The sequence below is a fragment of the Saccostrea echinata genome, unplaced genomic scaffold (genome assembly GCF_033153115.1).
Source record: "Saccostrea echinata isolate AGI-Se365-2 ecotype Australia unplaced genomic scaffold, CSIRO_AGI_Sech_v1 ptg000025l, whole genome shotgun sequence".
Taxonomy (NCBI): domain Eukaryota; kingdom Metazoa; phylum Mollusca; class Bivalvia; order Ostreida; family Ostreidae; genus Saccostrea; species Saccostrea echinata.
In genome coordinates, this window is record NW_026889774.1 from 28,232,474 (window position 1) to 28,250,904 (window position 18,431).

Consider the following 18,431-nt stretch of genomic DNA (forward strand, 5'->3'; position numbering starts at 1 on the left):
AAAAGATCATTACAACTTATGATTTTCAACCTACATTTGCTTAGATTGGATCCAAACAACTTAAAACAGACCAATATGACAAAAGTTTTACAAAAGTATTTTCGGTCATTGATGAAAAAAGCCTTTGATGGAAATGTCTTCTTTATATCTTACACACTTCCATATTTCCTATAAACACTTTATAAAACAGAAAAAAAATATCTATCAGTGATTAAAATTGGAAGAAAATTAAAATGTTAAAACCACGACAAAAGATGAGATTTGTTAAGAATACATTCCAGGATTGACAATGAACAAATAGTTCAGACATGTCTGTTCGGAAATGTACGCACATTTGAATAACATTCATGTAAAAATTAAATGAGAAGAAGATTTCTTCCAGAAAATTTTAAAGCTGCAACATGCACTTAACTAAAGTATTGATGTAGTTTAAAGCTATCCAACAGTTTAAAATAGCATATCATTTCATTTTGTGGTAATTTGAAGAACATGTATTTTTGAGTGATGTCATAATAAGCATTTCCCGTAAAAATTAGGCCCCGCCTCCTTATTTTAGCCTTAACTGTGCTGCAAAATACTTCGATGAAGAGATTTAACCTTGAAGTTGTTTAAACCCATAATCGGCGATGTATAACCCCGTCAGATAATCAATATATACCGTATCTTGGTCTATGACGTAAGTTCTCTCGAGACTTCTTTTCTTAAAATACAGGAAACCAGGAAGGTAGAAAATCTGCAGATCAGCTTTTGTTTTATTTTCAGAGGGGTACGCTATAACAATTTCAACATTTGATTGGTAAGAAATATGTTGATAGTTTTGATTTTGGATTTTATATAAACAAATTGAAAAGACGGCTATTCAATTATTTAACGGGATGCATTTCACCTGGTTCTTTTCTTAAAATAGCCGTATTGAATTTGAAACTATTCCTCCTAGCCCCCCCCCCTTTTTTTAAAGATTTTCTTGTAATCTATCTGTGATTAATCAAATTTTTTTCCCTTTAACGCTATAGGTCAAATACGACCAGATATATTCATTGCATATGAAGAAATGGTTACATTTCGCTAATTTGCATAGCGGCCATTTCATATTCAAAATGGCAGATTTCTTTTCAATGTATTATATTTGGAAAATAAAGGGTAAAAAGAAATAGAGTTAAAAATATCAGTCTTCATTGTATTATCTTTGTGTCTGGATCGGAATGCACTTTTGTATAAAAATGCCGAAATTGGAAGCAAGACTCATACAATGAGGTGAAAAAGCTGGAAACAGTTTTATCAAGTAAATTTAGACATATTTGCAATTTTCTTAAAAAGTTCTTCTTTATCGTATGTAATTGGGTGTAAGTTGTACCCGTAAATATTCACAACTTGTGATTGATCATCAAACAAAATTACGTTGTTCAAAATTACTATGATTCTACACATATTTACTCTGATGTTGATGTTAAATGAATGCTAGAGTTCTTCATTGAGAATATTTAGATGTAGTCTTCGGGGACCAGGTCTTCTACCAAACTATAATTCCATGTGGTAGTTATTTTGATCCTTTGTTAGCCGACCTGTTTGCCTGAGTGTGACATTAAAGTCTACTTTCAGATATATTGATTAACAAAGGTTTCTTTCCATTCTTATGTCGACCCGTTATATCCCAATTAAATCAAAATAAAAGACACCACAGAGTCTGCCACGTCTGATTGATTGTATATTGTTTAACGTCCCATTTGAGAATTTTTCACTCACATAGAGACGTCACCATATACCGGTGAAGGGCTTCAAATTTTGACCTTTACTCGGCACTCAGGGCCATTGAGCAGTGAGGGATCTTTATCGTGCCAACGCCTGCCGTGACACGGGGCCTCGGTTTTTAAGGTCTCATCCGATGGACCCACAACTTTCACTTCAAAGTGCCGAGCGCATGGCGAAGCAACAGTTGCTACCTATTTTTTTATCGACTTAGGTCTGTCGCGGCCGAGATTCGAACTCACGACCTCCCGATCACGGAGCGAGCGCTCTACCGACTGAGCTACCGTGAACGGTCTGCCACGTCTGTATGCTCTACCAAGCCCCTATCTTTATACTTTAGAAAAATATTTACTGCTTTGGTTTTATTGCTGTTAAGGAGACACTTTAGACATACTGTTTTATAGAGCATGATCTGGTAGTGTAAATGAAATGTGGATTCTCAAAACGTAAAGGAACTTTAAGAAAATTTAAAATCGCCTTTTTTCAAAATTGTTCCTCTGGAAAACAATAGTGCTAATGTTACACAGGTGAGATTTGTGACCCTTGGGCCTTTTGTTATCTGTGAGTCTCATATGTTTGTTATTTTGTAAGCAGTGTTTTTCATGTTTGGTTCATGGGTTGAGTTATATTGTAGGTGATACACTGTTGTAAAGATACAAACCAACCATGTCAGACAGATCTAGAGGGTCATTACAGCAAGATACTGGTACAGAAGATGTAGATTCTACACGGTCGGATTCTAGCACCAACTCATCCGAAAACGAGTCGGAGGATTTACGATCAGCAAACTCTGAGAACGAGATCGGTGTGTATATTTTTTAAGACAAAAATGAATAATTCCTCATGATGCCGTAAATTCTTACAAAAAATTCAGTAAATTTATCATTTTTCTAAATATTGTACTCAAACGCATTATAATGATGTTTGAAAAAGAATAATCTGAAAATAAACTGACATTCTAGTATCATGATTACATTTGAGATTTACAATTTACAGGGTTTAATGAATTCAAATTTTTGGCTTTGTTTTTTTTTTTATAAAATAAATTACAATATTCATTTCACATTTTTCTACAATTTTCCATAAATTACTCCATGAATGAAAAAGACACTCTAAATTTTGTTCTTGTTTATACTGCAGAGGATGGGTCATTTGTTTCCAAAGAGGAGGACAACTGTCTTCGGTATTTCCTGGGTATTGGTATCGCAGAAAAGGCAGTGAGAATGTGGTTTGATACTATTATTCCACCTGGTCAACTAGAAAATCATTTAAAAAGGCATGAAAAGAAACTGAGAAAGACTTGCAACGATGAACAGATATCGAATTTATTTCCAGGTGAGAATTTGAATGTGCCAAAGAACAGATACATGTAACATTAAGGGCAGCTTGCTTCTTTCTCAATAAGTTTTAGCAATGTAGTGTTTCAACACCTGTAGTTTTGTATGTTTAACATCGAGCATTGAAAACATGTAGGGAATGTTAAAATTTAGTACTTTTTTTTTTTTTTTTTACTTTTTTCTAATTTTTCCTTTTACAAATAATACAAACTGTGACAAACCAGTGTCCTTAATTATGTCCAAAGAGAAGTCACATTTAGCCAGTTTTGTACTATTCTTCTAGAAATAAAAGCAACTTAATATTCTCGTGTGATAAACACCATTTAAGATCTTTTTTAATTTAAAAAAAATGTTTGCAAGCAGATTTTCTAACCATATAAACTCTAATTTCTATACACGTTAAGAGACGAGGAAGGGAAGCTGCTTTATCTTTGCTAATCACCCTCTGCTTTACAGGATATGGAACAGTAACATCAACAAGTTTTGACATATCATTGCTATACAAAATAATAAGAAACACTACAAAGGTTAGAAAACCGAGAAAAGATTGGGGAGGAACTCCAGACGCCACAGATATCGAACAGGTTGACGATCTGGAACGAGTCCGAATCTGTCGTAATTCACTTTGCCATGGTCCTCAGTCTATTAGCGACAATGAATTTGAAAAGAAGTGGAAAGAATTGAAGGAGGTAAAGTCATGTTTTTCTTGTCAGCCTAATATTAGAAAAGTACAAAGCTCATAATGTTTTTCGAACATTTCATTGGAATTTCTCTGCTCTCTCAAATTCTATCATAAAGTTGAACTTTATATAATACAATTCTGAGTAATAATTTTAGTGATTTGATTTTCAGGAAGAATGACTTCTGCTCACTACAAAGAAAATTTTCTATAAACAATGTGAATTTTCTACCGGAGGATGCAAATGAAAATGAAATTAAAAAAAACTGTGCATGATGTATGAAACCAAATTGTAGACAAAATATTGTAGAAGAAATTTCAAATTAACATATTTTTAAAATCTTAGTGATAATTCTTATAGTAGAGATTCTTTCCACGTAATGTAAAGAAGTCTCACTGTCAAAATGAAAACCATATTTTAAATTCTGTAACTTACACTTTGAAAAAAAAAAACCACATCATATATAAACTTCTGAGATCTCCACTTTGAAAATACATCACGTTGTATATAAACCTTCAACCTTGTAATCTACACTGTGAATAAAACTACACCGCATTGAATTTAAACTTCCCTGATCTACACTGTAAAAACACCACATTGTATCTAAATTTCTGTGATTTAAAATGTCCTTATCTGTATATATACATGTATAAACGTCTGTAATCTATACTGCGAAAATACAGCACACTGCATTTAAACTTCTGTGATCTATACTATGAAAATATACCTTATTTAAATGTTAAATACATACATTTTTCATTCTCTTGAAATTTTGTTAACAGACATAAAAATCAAAGTTCAAAAGAGACTGACAAAGAAATATACATCTTGTAAAAAAAAGATTATTTTAAGAAACTCACGGAACCCTATTTATTTATTTTCCGAGCAGTATTTATGATGCATGGAACCTTATGACGGTACATTTTGTTTTGTAAATATCGTCGCCCCACAGATATTGTACATACATCCAACAGATATTGTTGTTCAAAGATTTTTTGGTTGTTTTTGGGGTAGTTTTGTGAATATAATTGATGTGTAAGTCACACAGACGTTTGTCGTATGCTATTTCTTGTATCGTGATTGTGACGGTACATTTTGTCGTTATGTTCGTATTGTCGCCAGCGACAATGTGTACCTACCCTCACTGCTCACATTGTCATCCATCAGTACATGTCGCTTGACAATGCATGGCAATTCGTCCATATGAATTTGACTAATTATTGCTGTGCTGTTTTTGAGAAGGAAATTTTGTAAGAGTTTTCCTATACATGTATATTCCTGTGTAAAACTTTGACCCTCCATTATGGTCCCACCCTAGGCCATGATCTGAATTTACACTACCCGAGGATGCGTCCATATAGATATCACTAATTACCGTCCTACTGCTGTTCTCAGTGGTGGTGGTGAATCCAGAAATTTCAGAACGAGTGGAGGTGCGGTTCAGAATTTTTGTTTTTTGAAAAGCAATCGTGTGTCGACGGCGACAACGTACCTACCCTCGTTGCACATATTGTCCTCCATCAATACATATTGTTGCCGGCGACAATATATACAGAACAAAAATATGTACAGTCACGTACACAAACCTAGATTTCTATTGATTGTAAAGAACATTCCAACAATTGTTCATTACACATTGAGTTTTTAACTTTGGGGCTTTTAGGTTTTTAGTGTTAAAGCCGGAAACTACGTTGACACCAAATTAAAGAAAGGCAGTAATATAATTATTTGATTTTAAGATCATACAAAGACTTGCTGGAGGTCAACTAGATGGAGAGATGGATTCCCTACAAAACAAAGATCTAGATCACTCAGCACGGTCCTCTGTTAAACGAAGCCTGGCAGTTTTGACTGAAAGACTTCAAGATGTAGAAAAACGCGTAGAGGATCATATTCCAAAACACATAAGAGGTACATATAGTGTTTGCTTAAACCATAAATATGGTTCAGTATTGTTTTTAAGTTTTTAAATACAAAGAAAAAAGTTTATATTTGTTTCTAATGTGCGTCATTTTGCTTTCAAAGTTGCTGACTCGCGCAATTTTCCCGAAATATTGAACAAAATTCATTACAGTTATTTTTAAAATGCATGAAGTTATGTGTGTTTGTGTGTGTTTTTTTAACAATTCTAAATCGTTGAAATATATAAAAATGCTTACAAAAATCCATTGTCTTCGAATTGAATCCGTCAAAGATATGAAGTAGCTTTCATTTTGCAAACGCTTGTTTCATTTGTAAATAACGCAGAAACTTGTAAAGAACTAAAATTTTGCTTCTCTCTCAGAACAACATCAGAACAAAATACAAAAGTGGAAAGAAGATGACAAGCTTTTTGCGAGAGTTCCTGCTTATCAGTCAGTCCGTGATAAAATCAAATCCTTGCCCTATGTTTCAGTGACTGGCAGTGGTGGTACAGGAAAAACATTTCTCATTCGTCACATTGCTCTGGAGCTTTCACAGGATAGATTTGAGATAATTCCAGTTTCAACAATTGGAGAGATATCCCTTTATGGAAAACTGCATTTCAAGCAATTATTCGTCTTAGATGATGTGCTCGGTGTATATGGTCTAGATATGAGTTTGTATAACAATCTTAGCAGACAGTCCGAAAATCTGTTAAGCTTATTAGAGTCTGGATCAAAACTACTGATTAGTTGCAGGTCTGTTGTGTTCAAGGAATCCAAATCTTTGAATAGCTTTGTTACATATATCAATCATGTCATAAATATGGACGACGAAGAAAATGAGCTTAACGATGAAAACATAAAAACTATGCTAGAAAATCACTGTAAAAATAACCATGTACAGAAAAAATACTTTGAAGACTTAAAGCTACCTAGAAAAATACCAATGTTTCCATTACTGTGTAGATTATTTTCGTCTACACAAAAGTATCAGACTGAGGGTGAACATTTCTTTCTCCATCCATACCAGTGTATATTTTCAGAACTTGATAAAATGCTAGAGCTAAAAAAATTACATTATGCAGGCTTGGTGTACTTTGTCATGAAAGATAATTGTGTCTATCCAAAATCTTTAGACAGGAAATGTCTGACAGAAGTCTATGAATGTTGTAGATTAAACAGGTCAACGTCTAATTCAGAATTTGTACATGCAATGCATGTATTGGAGGGGTCATATCTGATGCAGGACACAGAGGGTAGATACAGTGCAGGGAACTAATTTTGTTACATAAACCAGCATCAGCATAAGCATTAGTAGCATCAGGATCAAGCTAGCATCAGCATCAGCATTTAAAAAACAGCATTACCAGGATCAGCATCAGCAAGCAAAGGATAAAACCAGCATTGACCTACATAAAATCAGCATTATCCTACTAGCATCAGAAAATCAATGAGTTTTAATTCAGTAAAAAATTAAAAAAGAAAGAAAGAATATTGGTTAAAGTATTCACATTAATGATACATAGTGAGATATTATGATCAAATAATTGTAAAAGGCACTTTTATTGCTTTAAACGGCAATGCTGAAATTCATTATCTACTTCCGGTAGCATGATGCTACTTCCGGTAGCATTGACCTAATTATAAAACAGCATCAGCAAAAGGATTACTAGCATTAAATCAGCAAGCAAAGGAAGCATTCAAATCAGCAAGCAAAGGAAGCATTCAAATCAGCATCGATGCTGTAACAAAATTAGTTCCCTGCACTGTATTCTTTTAATCATGACAATTTGTTTGAAATCCTTGCAGTCCACTTTGGAAGTCGTTTTCAAGACTTTTTTATTGAACACTGTACCTCCAGTTCTATTTACTATCTTTTAAAATTCGTTGAGGAGGGATCAACAAGCAGTGAAAATATGATTCCTGTAGTTGTCGATCACTTTCCTGTGTTGGTAGAACGTATCATTTGTGACATAAAACGATTTAATCTCTATGAAGTGTTCAGCAGAATTGGACAATTTTCACAGAACGAAGTATTTGTTTCGGTATTTTGCAAAACTTTGAAAAACTCCAGATATGATGATTTCAAACATTTGTTTTTTGAGATTGAAACTACTGAACGTTTAAATAAAAAGACGAAGAAACTTTTGCTTGAAATAAACCAAAAATTAGACAATGTTTTAGAAAGAAAAACAGAATTAAGACTTTCTCTTTTGAACGAATCTCATGCTAGAGTTGTAAACTGGATAATTGCGTATAACCACGTTGATTTACTCTCTGGTCTCATAGAAATTGTCAGGGAAAAAATTCAACTTGATGAAGGAAAGGTTTGTCTCACTGATAACATCGGTCAGGACATTCTTGGAGTAATATTTGGTAATGATCTAGAATCACAGTCCGTTTGCTTAAGTCTGGCGTGTTCTAGCAGTAGTTTGGATATGGTCAAACTGATATTAAGTTACGTTAAACATGAGTGTATCAATTGCATTGCTGATGATAATTTGTGGTCGTTAGCAGTTGCTTCCTGTTTTGGTTGCACTGATATTGTCAGATTTCTGCTTAGAGAAGGAGCAAACGTCAATTTGCGTGATAAGAGAAATGCTTCATGCCTAATTTATTCTTGTAGCTTTGGTAACTACGACGTGGTAGAGACATTAATCAAAGAGGGAGCTGACGTTAATTTGCTTACGCTCGACGGGATCTCTCCACTTATTTCGGCAATATTTTCAGGAAATGCACATCTTGTGAGGCATCTTATTACAAACGGTGCTGATATCAATCTCTGTGGCGAGGATTGGCCGTCTCCACTCGTTTTTGCATCCTTTATAAGCAATCTAGATGTTCTAAAATGTTTAATTCACAGTGATGCTGATGTGAATATTGATGCCAGGTGTCTAACTGCCGCCTGTCTAAATGGTAATCGTACTGTTGTTGAGTATCTAATCAATAAGGTAGATGTCAATAAAGTTTATGACAATTGTAATCCTGCACTTCATGCTGCTGTCAGTTCAGGCAATCTTGGTATTGTAGAATATTTAGTAGAACATGGGGCTGATGTTAATTTGCTAAGTTCTTCTGATGAGAATCCACTTTACTGCTGCATAATAAATGGACAGTCACACGTAATTAGATACCTTGTAGAACATGGCGCTGATATAAATCAAAATCTTGGTAACATAAAAACGTTTCATATATGCATTGCTTCAGGCGAAGGTTATCTTGAAATTGTGGAAGAGCTTATTAAGCATGGGGCTGATGTCAATCTCTGTGACCTAAATGGAAAATCTCCATTATGCTACGCATCAAATTCTGGTCATCTGGAGACTGTGAAGTATCTGCTACAAAATGATGCTGATATCAATGTTGGTACTAGTTGTCTATCCTCTGCTTGTGAAAGCGGTCATTTAAATGTTGTAGAATTTCTTATTGATAAGATAGATGTTAACAAGGTCAATGACATTTGTTATCCTGCTCTTCATTGTGCTTCTGCTCAAGGTCATCTTGATATTGTAGAATATCTGGTAGAACATGAAGCTGATGTTAATTTAATGAATTCAGCTAATGAGAGTCCACTTTACTCCGCCACAGAGAATGGGCAGTTACACGTAATTCAATACCTTGTAGAGCACGGTGCTGATATCAATCTGGGTATTTCTGGTAACATATTTGCGTCGCCTATGTGCTGTGCTTCAAGCAAAGGTTAACTGGAAATTGTGAGAGAGCTGATCAAACGTGGCGCTGATGTCAATTTATGTGACGATAATGGAGCATCTCCACTGTTTTTGGCGTCAAAATCCGGACATCTGGATATTGTGAAGATTCTGCTACAAAACGATGCCGATATTAATGTTGGTGCTAGTTGCCTATCTTCTGCTTGTAAAAGTGGCCATTTAGATGTTGTAAAATTTCTTATTGATAAGCTGGATGTTAACAAAGTCAATGACATTTGTGATCCTGCTCTTCATTGTGCTTCTGGTCAAGGACATATCGAAATTATTAAATATCTAGTAGAGCATGGAGCAAATGTTAATTTACTAAGTTCTTCAAAGGATAGTCCATTATGTTGTGCTGTAGAGAAAGGACAGCTTCCGGTTGTTGAATATCTTGTAGAACATGGTGCTGACATAAATCAGGCAGTTGAAATTGCAATTGAAGGTGGTCTGGAAGATATTTTAGATTTTATGTTGAAACATTTAAACTAGGAAATACAAAACGTGTAAGATTATCATGAGTATCTATATGTTTGTAGATTTTGGCAAAGGTGATTTATACTTTATGATCGTTTATGTAAATTTTAATGGTTTTCTTATACTATGACTAAGACTTTGGCTTACATGATCGTTATTATTATTTTTATTTATCTGTCATATGAATGAGAGAATATAATAATTTATCATCATATATAAATATATTCATTTTTATATCCTTTTCATGAATATCTATTTCCTTAGTAATGTTTCTGAGAAAGCCTTAAACGTTTACTATCCTTATTTATTAGAAATAATAAAAAAGTAAAGATTGCTTATTCTGATCGCTCTTAAAAATCTTACAAGTAATGCAAATTTGTGAACAGAAAACACGAACCCCTAAAAATTCCAGAGGTGGGATAAGGTGCTTAGGAAGAGGAAGCATTCCCTGTCGATGGTAAAACCAGCCGTGAGTCCTGTAGACAGAATCATCCATAAGACTGTCAGTTCCAAATTCACAGGAACTAACAGGAAGTAATCATAATTCCCATGTTAATCAAATTGCATAGAATATGGATATTTGTAAAGCTAAGGAAATAACCAGTGTCATTTAATGATATCATTTTCACTTCAAGTAGTTGTCACACATTGTCTTCAAGAATGGTGAGAACAGATACTTCAAAATGATAACCATAATCCTTTTAACTCCTGATATAGGTTTATTGATGACATAAGAATAATATATGACTTGATTAAACCACGCCAGTAGTATAAATGTATTCTAATTAACTGAATAAATCCAAAAGGGGTTTAAAATCAATAAACTACCGTCGAATCATTTTAATTCGTGGTGTCAATGTTCGTGGGCAAGCAAAATTTTACTTGTTCATGGGGACATAATTTCGTTGGTCTCTCGTTTATACGGTGGCTTAATGAATCAATATGTTATAATAAGATAAACGTTCGTGGGGATGTAAATGCATGGGTAAGGGTGACCTACGAAATCTACGAACATTGGTCCCCCGCGAACAATGATGATTCCACAGTATAATAAAATGAGATCATTAGTAAATTTGACGTTGTCTTAATATCCAGTGAAATCAATCAGAGAAGACGTATCAAACCATTCGATTCTTATCCAATGATTATACAGATTGAATTCTTAAACTGGGTATGTTCAATTCAGGTTTCTTTGCATGCATGAGACATTGATTCATTTTCTTTTTTTTAGTATATTATCTTGTTATTTGAAAACCAATTAATATTTGATATTTTTAAAGAAAATAATATATTGACTGAAAAAAATGTCTTTTTTCAATAGATAGATTTTTTGAACATTATATAAAACAATTATGAAAAATGTTTTGAAACATTTTTAAATTTGTGTTGTTGTTAATTTTACGATTTTTTCAGCTTTATTGCTATTTTTCATAGAATAAAACGACAAAATTCTTTGCTTGTTTTTCATATCATCAACTTTGAATTTGTTTGAGAACAGTGAGAACTATATTTTGGATTTATTTTGTGGTGTTCATAAAATGTTGATTGTGATTGAAACTGTAACATGGGTTCTGTGGCATCAAGACATTCGATTTTATGTCAGTCAAATTTATCACGTATTTGGCGATTAGATAGTTGATCTCAGTATCTGCAATAAGTTATTTGAACAGGACAAATGCATTTGAGAAAAAAACTATGAAGATGCTTGCAAAATATACTGTTTTCATGTTGTGCAATTTATACTTTTAAGGAGAAATCTTAAAAAATTACCGAAATGAGTTATTGGATCAAAGTTTGGCTTACATGATCAGATAAAATAATTAGTACTGGATCTATGAAGAATTGAGTTTACAAGAGCGGTAACCCACTTAGCTAGCCCGGTCAAAATTGGAAAAATCCCTTATAATACAGTTATAAGAGTACATAGTTCTAGGGGCTGGCTTACACCCTGGATCCCATATTTTGACCTTCATCTTTTTACTGGGGAGGGATCTGGGAGGGACCCCTTGACTTTCAAAAGGAATTGAGTTTACGAGAGCGGTAACCCATTTAGCTAGCCCGGTCAAAATTGGAAAAATCCCGTATAATACAGTTATAAGAGTACATAGTTCTAGGGGCTGGCTTACACCCTGGATCCCATATTTTGACCTTCATCTTTTTACTGGGGAGGGGTCTGGGAGGGACCCCTTGACTTTCAAAAGGAATTGAGTTTACAAGAGCGGTAACCCACTTAGCTAGCCCGGTCAAAATTGGAAAAATCCCTTATAATACAGTTATAAGAGTACATAGTTCTAGGGGCTGGCTAACACCCTGGATCCCATATTTTGACCTTCATCTTTTTACTGGGGAGGGGTCTGGGAGGGACCCCTTGACTTTCAAAAGGAATTGAGTTTACAAGAGCGGTAACCCACTTAGCTAGCCCGGTCAAAATTGGAAAAATCCCTTATAATACAGTTATAAGAGTACATAGTTCTAGGGGCTGGCTAACACCCTGGATCCCATATTTTGACCTTCATCTTTTTACTGGGGAGGGGTCTGGGTGTTAGCCAGCCCCTAGAACTATGTACTCTTATAACTGTATTATACGGGATTTTTCCAATTTTGACCGGGCTAGCTAAGTGGGTTACCGCTCTTGTAAACTCAATTCCTTTTGAAAGTCAAGGGGTCCCTCCCAGACCCCTCCCCAGTAAAAAGATGAAGGTCAAAATATGGGATCCAGGGTGTAAGCCAGCCCCTAGAACTATGTACTCTTATAACTGTATTATAAGGGATTTTTCCAATTTTGACCGGGCTAGCTAAATGGGTTACCGCTCTTGTAAACTCAATTCCTTTTGAAAGTCAAGGGGTCCCTCCCAGACCCCTCCCCAGTAAAAAGATGAAGGTCAAAATATGGGATCCAGGGTGTAAGCCAGCCCCTAGAACTATGTACTCTTATAACTGTATTATACGGGATTTTTCCAATTTTGACCGGGCTAGCTAAGTGGGTTACCGCTCTCGTAAACTCAATTCCTTTTGACAGTCAAGGGGTCTCTCCCAGACCCCTCCCCAGTAAAAAGATGAAGGTCAAAATATGGGATCCAGGGTGTAAACCAGCCCCTAGAACTATGTACTCTTATAACTGTATTATACGGGTTTTTTCCAATTTTGACCGGGCTAGCTAAATGGGTTACCGCTCTCGTAAACTCAATTCCTTTTGACAGTCAAGGGGTCTCTCCCAGACCCCTCCCCTGTAAAATGATGAAGGTCAAAATATGGGATCCAGGGTGTTAGCCAGCTCCTGGTTCAAGGTTTACCTTTTCTATCCATTGTCATCATTTTGGTCTGGCTAGCTACATTGGTTTGGGGTCCTCATTCTTCCTTTTTAAGTGATGTCTTTGATTTGCTTCTTTAACATGTATTATAATGAGTTATTCAAGTTTTTTGAAAAAAAAAATTATTAGGACACTAACGGTAATTTGAATAGGGAACCCGTAGCAGCAACCGATTCGCCATTCGAATAGTCAATAGGGAATAGGGAATAACCTTCTAACTTCTGATTGCCGACCTGGAACGGGTCAGGATCCTTCGTAACTCAATTGCTCATGGACCCAAATCATTTAGCAACGATGAGTTTGAAAAGAAGTGGATAGAATTGAAGGAGGTAACTTTTATTTTTTTCAGCTCCATTGTGGTAAAAAAGCAATTTTCTATTTACTAAACTTTGAAATATATACGTATGCTTTTCCTTGTAACAAGATAAAATGGTAAGTTTATATTTGCAACATTGAATAATAACAATACCATTAATACATGTAATAATAATTCACAAGATAAATGACAATCTGCTACCAGAAAATGACTCTAGATTATTCACGATAACTCAGTACGGAACGAAACTCTAGAAAAACATTCTGAAAGAAGAATTTTATTTCAAGTTATCAGTCTGAGAGAGACTTATCAATTAATAGTTCTTCTTACATAATCTTTATTGTCTTATGTTATTTAAATATTAAAATAACAATAATAATGAATCGAAATTTTCAACAGATGTTGAAGACGTTGGGGGCGTATTATATATCGATCGCTCCCTTTGTTCCATCACTTGTAGTCAAGTTGCCCTGATATTATATAATTTGAGATACATGTACACTGAGACACTGAGAATCGGATTTAACCAAATTGTCACTTGTTTTCAAAGTTGACAGTGGATTCTCTTGCTTGCAGAATAATGTTATCATGTAGAAGGCAGGGCTCATAAAGAAAGGGAATAAATGATAATCTGGCGTTGGGAGCAATAGAATAAGATTATTATTTTAACCAATGGCGAAAATATATATGTGACAGATAAACAGTATTGTGAATCGACGAGGACAATTCAGAGTACATAGAAATTCTTGTAAAAGCATGCGGTAGTTATACAGATTATCAATTACTCAAATTAACATTCCATCGTAAAGATTCCCAGAACATGAATATAATTGTTTAACTAACTCTAGGAATTCTGAATCAGTTTGAAAAGAGAAATTGTTTTTAGGTTTTCAAGACTGTTGACATTATACATGGATTATAAAACGGTCTTTGGCGTTCAGATACGAATTACTATGTGTAGGTGCTCTAAGACTTAAATTGCTTTGCCCCCTCTTTCAATATAAGTCAAAAATTCTCGAAAGGACGTTAAACAAAAAAAAGCTTTACCTTCTGGATTTTCTATGTCCCCCTTTCACAATAGAGTTAAAATCTTTTATGTTTTCGTATTTATTGATATCATAAAAATGTCATAATAATCTCAAATATCGCCTTATTTTTCTAAATTCTTCTACATGTATATTCATAATTGATATAATGAAACCTGCTTAAAATGGAATTTGAATTATTTCTTAAAGATTGAAAAACCATTATTTTATTGCAGTGAATGTAGAATGTTATTAAAAACCTGACGCAATGAAGCGATTCCGTTGAAAAAAAAAATATTTATTTTGGGTCTTATTTTGCTACTCTCTCATTGAATTATTATATGATCGTGGCAACTAATATTATTGATGATCATTTTTCCCCATGGCTTAAAAGATACATGTATCTTTGAGAATATTTTAGGCTCATTCCAGTAGAGAACTTTTGAAATTTGTACCGTTGAACTCCAATACATTCTACCGTCGCAATCTGCAGTAGTGTTTAATACAGTACAGGACAGTTATGCAATCTGCTCGGTATTATTTTCATTTATTCTATCTTGTAAAGAGCTTCAAAACCTTTGACTTTCGATGTGAAAGAACCGGTCGCGGTAGCCTTGTGGTAGGGCGTTCGCTTCATAATCGGGATGTACAAGGTTCGATTCTCGTTCCCGGCGCCGTGTCAAACCTAAGACGTTAACATACGAACTGTGAATGTTCCTTCACCAAGCGTTCGGCATTAGAAGTGAGAATCATTTGTCTTTCGGATATAATCTTTAAAACTGAGGTCTCGAGTCACGATTGGTGTTGGCACGATAAAGAACCCTCAATGCTCAATGACCGTAAATGCCGAGTATAGCTCTAAATTTGAATACCTTCAGCTGCATACGGTGACGTCTCTATATGATAGAAAAAATTCTCGAACTGGACGTAAAACAACATACAATCAATCAATCCGTTGTGAAACTAAGCAGGAAACGGGCACGGAACAATACACTAAGCAAAGACATGCTATCTAACTAAATATTTTTTAATAACCAAATTTATGACGAATCAAATCTTTTTATAATGAATACATGGTTACAAATTACATATAAACCTCATAATTATAGTCACAACTCTTATTGAACTTAGTGCTTAAAATATCATACTTCTCTTTCTAATTCAGTGCATATTAGATTTACAGAAAAAATGAGAATATATGAGAGCGCAATAGAATCAAGGCATTATTGATTTGATTTAAGGTTATAAGAACGATGGCTGGAGGTCAAATGGATAGAGAGGTTAACTCCATACTAAGTAAAGATTTAGATTACTCAGCATGGTCGAATGTTAGGAAAAAAACTGCTAGATTTCACTGAAAAAATTCGAATGGTAGAGGATTGACTAGAGGATCATATTCCAAAAAAAACATACGAGGTGCTTTATTTTAAAACAAAATACTGTCAATACTTATTTTCTTAGGGATTTAATTTTCGTTGCTTTCTTGGTATGAGGAGAAGAAATTATTTACGCCATCCAGGAAATGTAAAATTTCAAATGTATAACGACTCAACACTTTGTTAACAATGAAATCAAATTCTTTTTTTTCCTCAAACGAAAATTTTACATAACGCAAATACACTGTACGTGTTTTTACAGAATAAGCAGTATGAACATTGTATTACATATCATTATTGACAAAATGTCCATAAATGTCTACATATAACCAACATATACTTTTTTACTTTTTGATTGCTAGTTTTGCTTTGTAGAAGTATTTTTGGATCATATTCGAACATGAGTAGGTAAATATATATAACTTACTGTGTTGCTTTTGTATTGCTTTCCTCAGAACAACATCATAAAGAATTACAGAAGTGAAGAGAAGTTGACAAACTCTTCTAGAGAATTCCTGCTTGCGAATCAATCTGTGAAAAACTTACATCCTCGCGTTACGTGACAGCAATTGGCAGTCCTGGTAGGGGAAAAACGTTCCTTATAGGTCACATTGCCCTCGAGCTCGAACAGGAGGGATTTGAGATACTTCCAGTCTCATCAATTGAACAGATCATTCAGTATGGTAAACTGAATGTTAAGCAACTATTCATAGTAGATGATGAGTTAGGTGTATATGGTCTAGAGATGAGTTTATATCACAATCTTAGTAGACAGACAGAAATCGTTTTCAGCTTACTAGAATCAGGATCAAAACTACTGATGAGTTGTAGGTCTATTGTGTTTAATGAGTCCAATCCACTGTATAGTTTCGTTACAAATGATAATCATGCCATTAATTAAGATGACAAAAGCAATGACCTTAATGATGAAGACGTGAAAAACATGCTACAGAATCACTATCAAGATAAAAAAGTAAGGGATGTATGCTTTGAAAAATTAAAGTTACGTAGCAAATTATTAATGTTTCCCCTACTGTGTAGATTATTCTCATCCGTTAAAAAATATCAGGCAGTGGGGGAAAACCCTTTTCTCTATCCGTACCAGTGTATGTTTTCTTAACTTGATAACATGCAAAAGATTAACAAAGTGCAATTTGAAGGCTTGGTGTACTGTGTCATCAAAAACAATCGTGCTTGTTCAAAAACTTTAGATTGGAAAGGTCTGGAAAACGTTTTTGACAGCTGAAGATTGAGCAGATCTACTTCTATTTTGGAACTCAGAGATGCATTGGATGTATTGAAGGGGTTGTATTTAATGGAGAACACAGACAATAGATATTCCTTCATTCATGACACTTTGTTTTAAATTGCTACAGTTCACTTTGGAAGACATTCTCAAGACTGTCTTATTAAACATTGCACATCCAACCTTATTTACCAACTTTTACGTATCCCTATCAGGACGGTTAACTTTCCTGTATTGATAGAACGTATCATTGACGAGATACGCATTTAAACTTTTACCAAATATTTAGCAAAAGTGAATACTTGAATACCTTGAACAACATGGCGCTGATGTAAATCAAGGTCTCTGTGGTTACCTAATAATGTCTCCTATATGTTGTGCCTCAAGTCAAGGCTATTTGGAGATAGTAAAGTATTTGATAAGGAGTGGAGCTGGCGTCAATTGTTGTGACATAAACGGAAAGTCTTCATTTGATTATGCATTAGCTAATGGGCATCAAGATATATATATCGTTAAATGTCTGAAAAACGAGTATAAAACTAAGTGAAATTTGGTGGAAGCTTTTTATCTGTTGACTGTTTTAATGGATATTATTATTTAATTGTATCTTTTCACAAAGGACAATATCAATAGAAATGAGGGCTTTTGTGATCCTCCTCTTCATGTGCTGCCAGTTCAGGTCATCTTGATATTGTTCAATATCTAGTAGTACATATAGTAAAAAAAACTACTCATTATTGTCTCAGAAGGAATGGTTACCTTTTTTAATACATTTTATTAAAAGGTGCCTTGTAAATTAGGGTCTTGAAATTGATATTGAATCGGCCAGCAAGACAAATGTTTGAATATTTGTACTAGAATGTTTGAGTTATTAGATTGAAATATGGAGATAATTTTATTTATGTTAAACTGAATATTTTTTTTAATTGCAGATATGTAGATGTTCGGATATGTTTTTTTTTTTAAAATTTCATGGCACAATGTTTTAATACCATATGTTTATTGTACCCAAAGACATAATTCTTAATAAATTAAGTAAAGTGTTCTTCGACAACGTAATCGTACTGCATCGTTAAAAACTATATAAATTTCATCGAATAAATTATTTTTTTTTTTTTGCATTGTAAAAATTAGATCTGATTTCAAACATCAAAACATTCAATAATGTGTGCAAATAAATACTAAAAAATCAATTTTGTTTTCTTTATCTAAATTACGTCCATTAAGATCATAAGGGTGTTATCGTTATTTCAGTAATTTCTAAGAGAGAGAGAGAGAGAGAGAGAGAGAGAGAGAGAGAGAG

The 18,431-nt window shown here is 34.1% G+C and overlaps 1 protein-coding gene across 1 annotated transcript; it reads left to right on the forward strand.

Moving 5' to 3' along the window:
• The first annotated feature begins 2,412 nt into the window (after positions 1 to 2,412).
• LOC133193035 (uncharacterized) lies at positions 2,413 to 17,675 on the forward strand. Its single transcript, XM_061329035.1, has 10 exons — positions 2,413 to 2,551; positions 2,887 to 3,081; positions 3,540 to 3,772; positions 5,503 to 5,674; positions 6,048 to 6,923; positions 7,477 to 9,272; positions 9,372 to 9,850; positions 10,950 to 11,025; positions 16,391 to 16,709; positions 17,470 to 17,675. Exons 1-10 carry the CDS (start codon positions 2,413 to 2,415, stop codon positions 17,673 to 17,675), a joined length of 4,491 nt encoding a protein of 1,496 aa, XP_061185019.1.
• Positions 17,676 to 18,431: the final 756 nt, after the last annotated feature.

Excerpts from the sequence above, each read along its gene's own strand:
- LOC133193035 (XM_061329035.1), top strand. The coding sequence starts at position 2,413 with ATGTCAGACAGATCTAGAGGGTCATTACAGCAAGATACTGGTACAGAA. Across the intron at positions 5,675-6,047 it reads TATTCCAAAACACATAAGAG|AACAACATCAGAACAAAATA; the intron begins GTACATATAGTG and ends CTTCTCTCTCAG. Across the intron at positions 16,710-17,469 it reads ATCAAAACTACTGATGAGTT|GTCTCTGTGGTTACCTAATA; the intron begins GTAGGTCTATTG and ends ATGTAAATCAAG.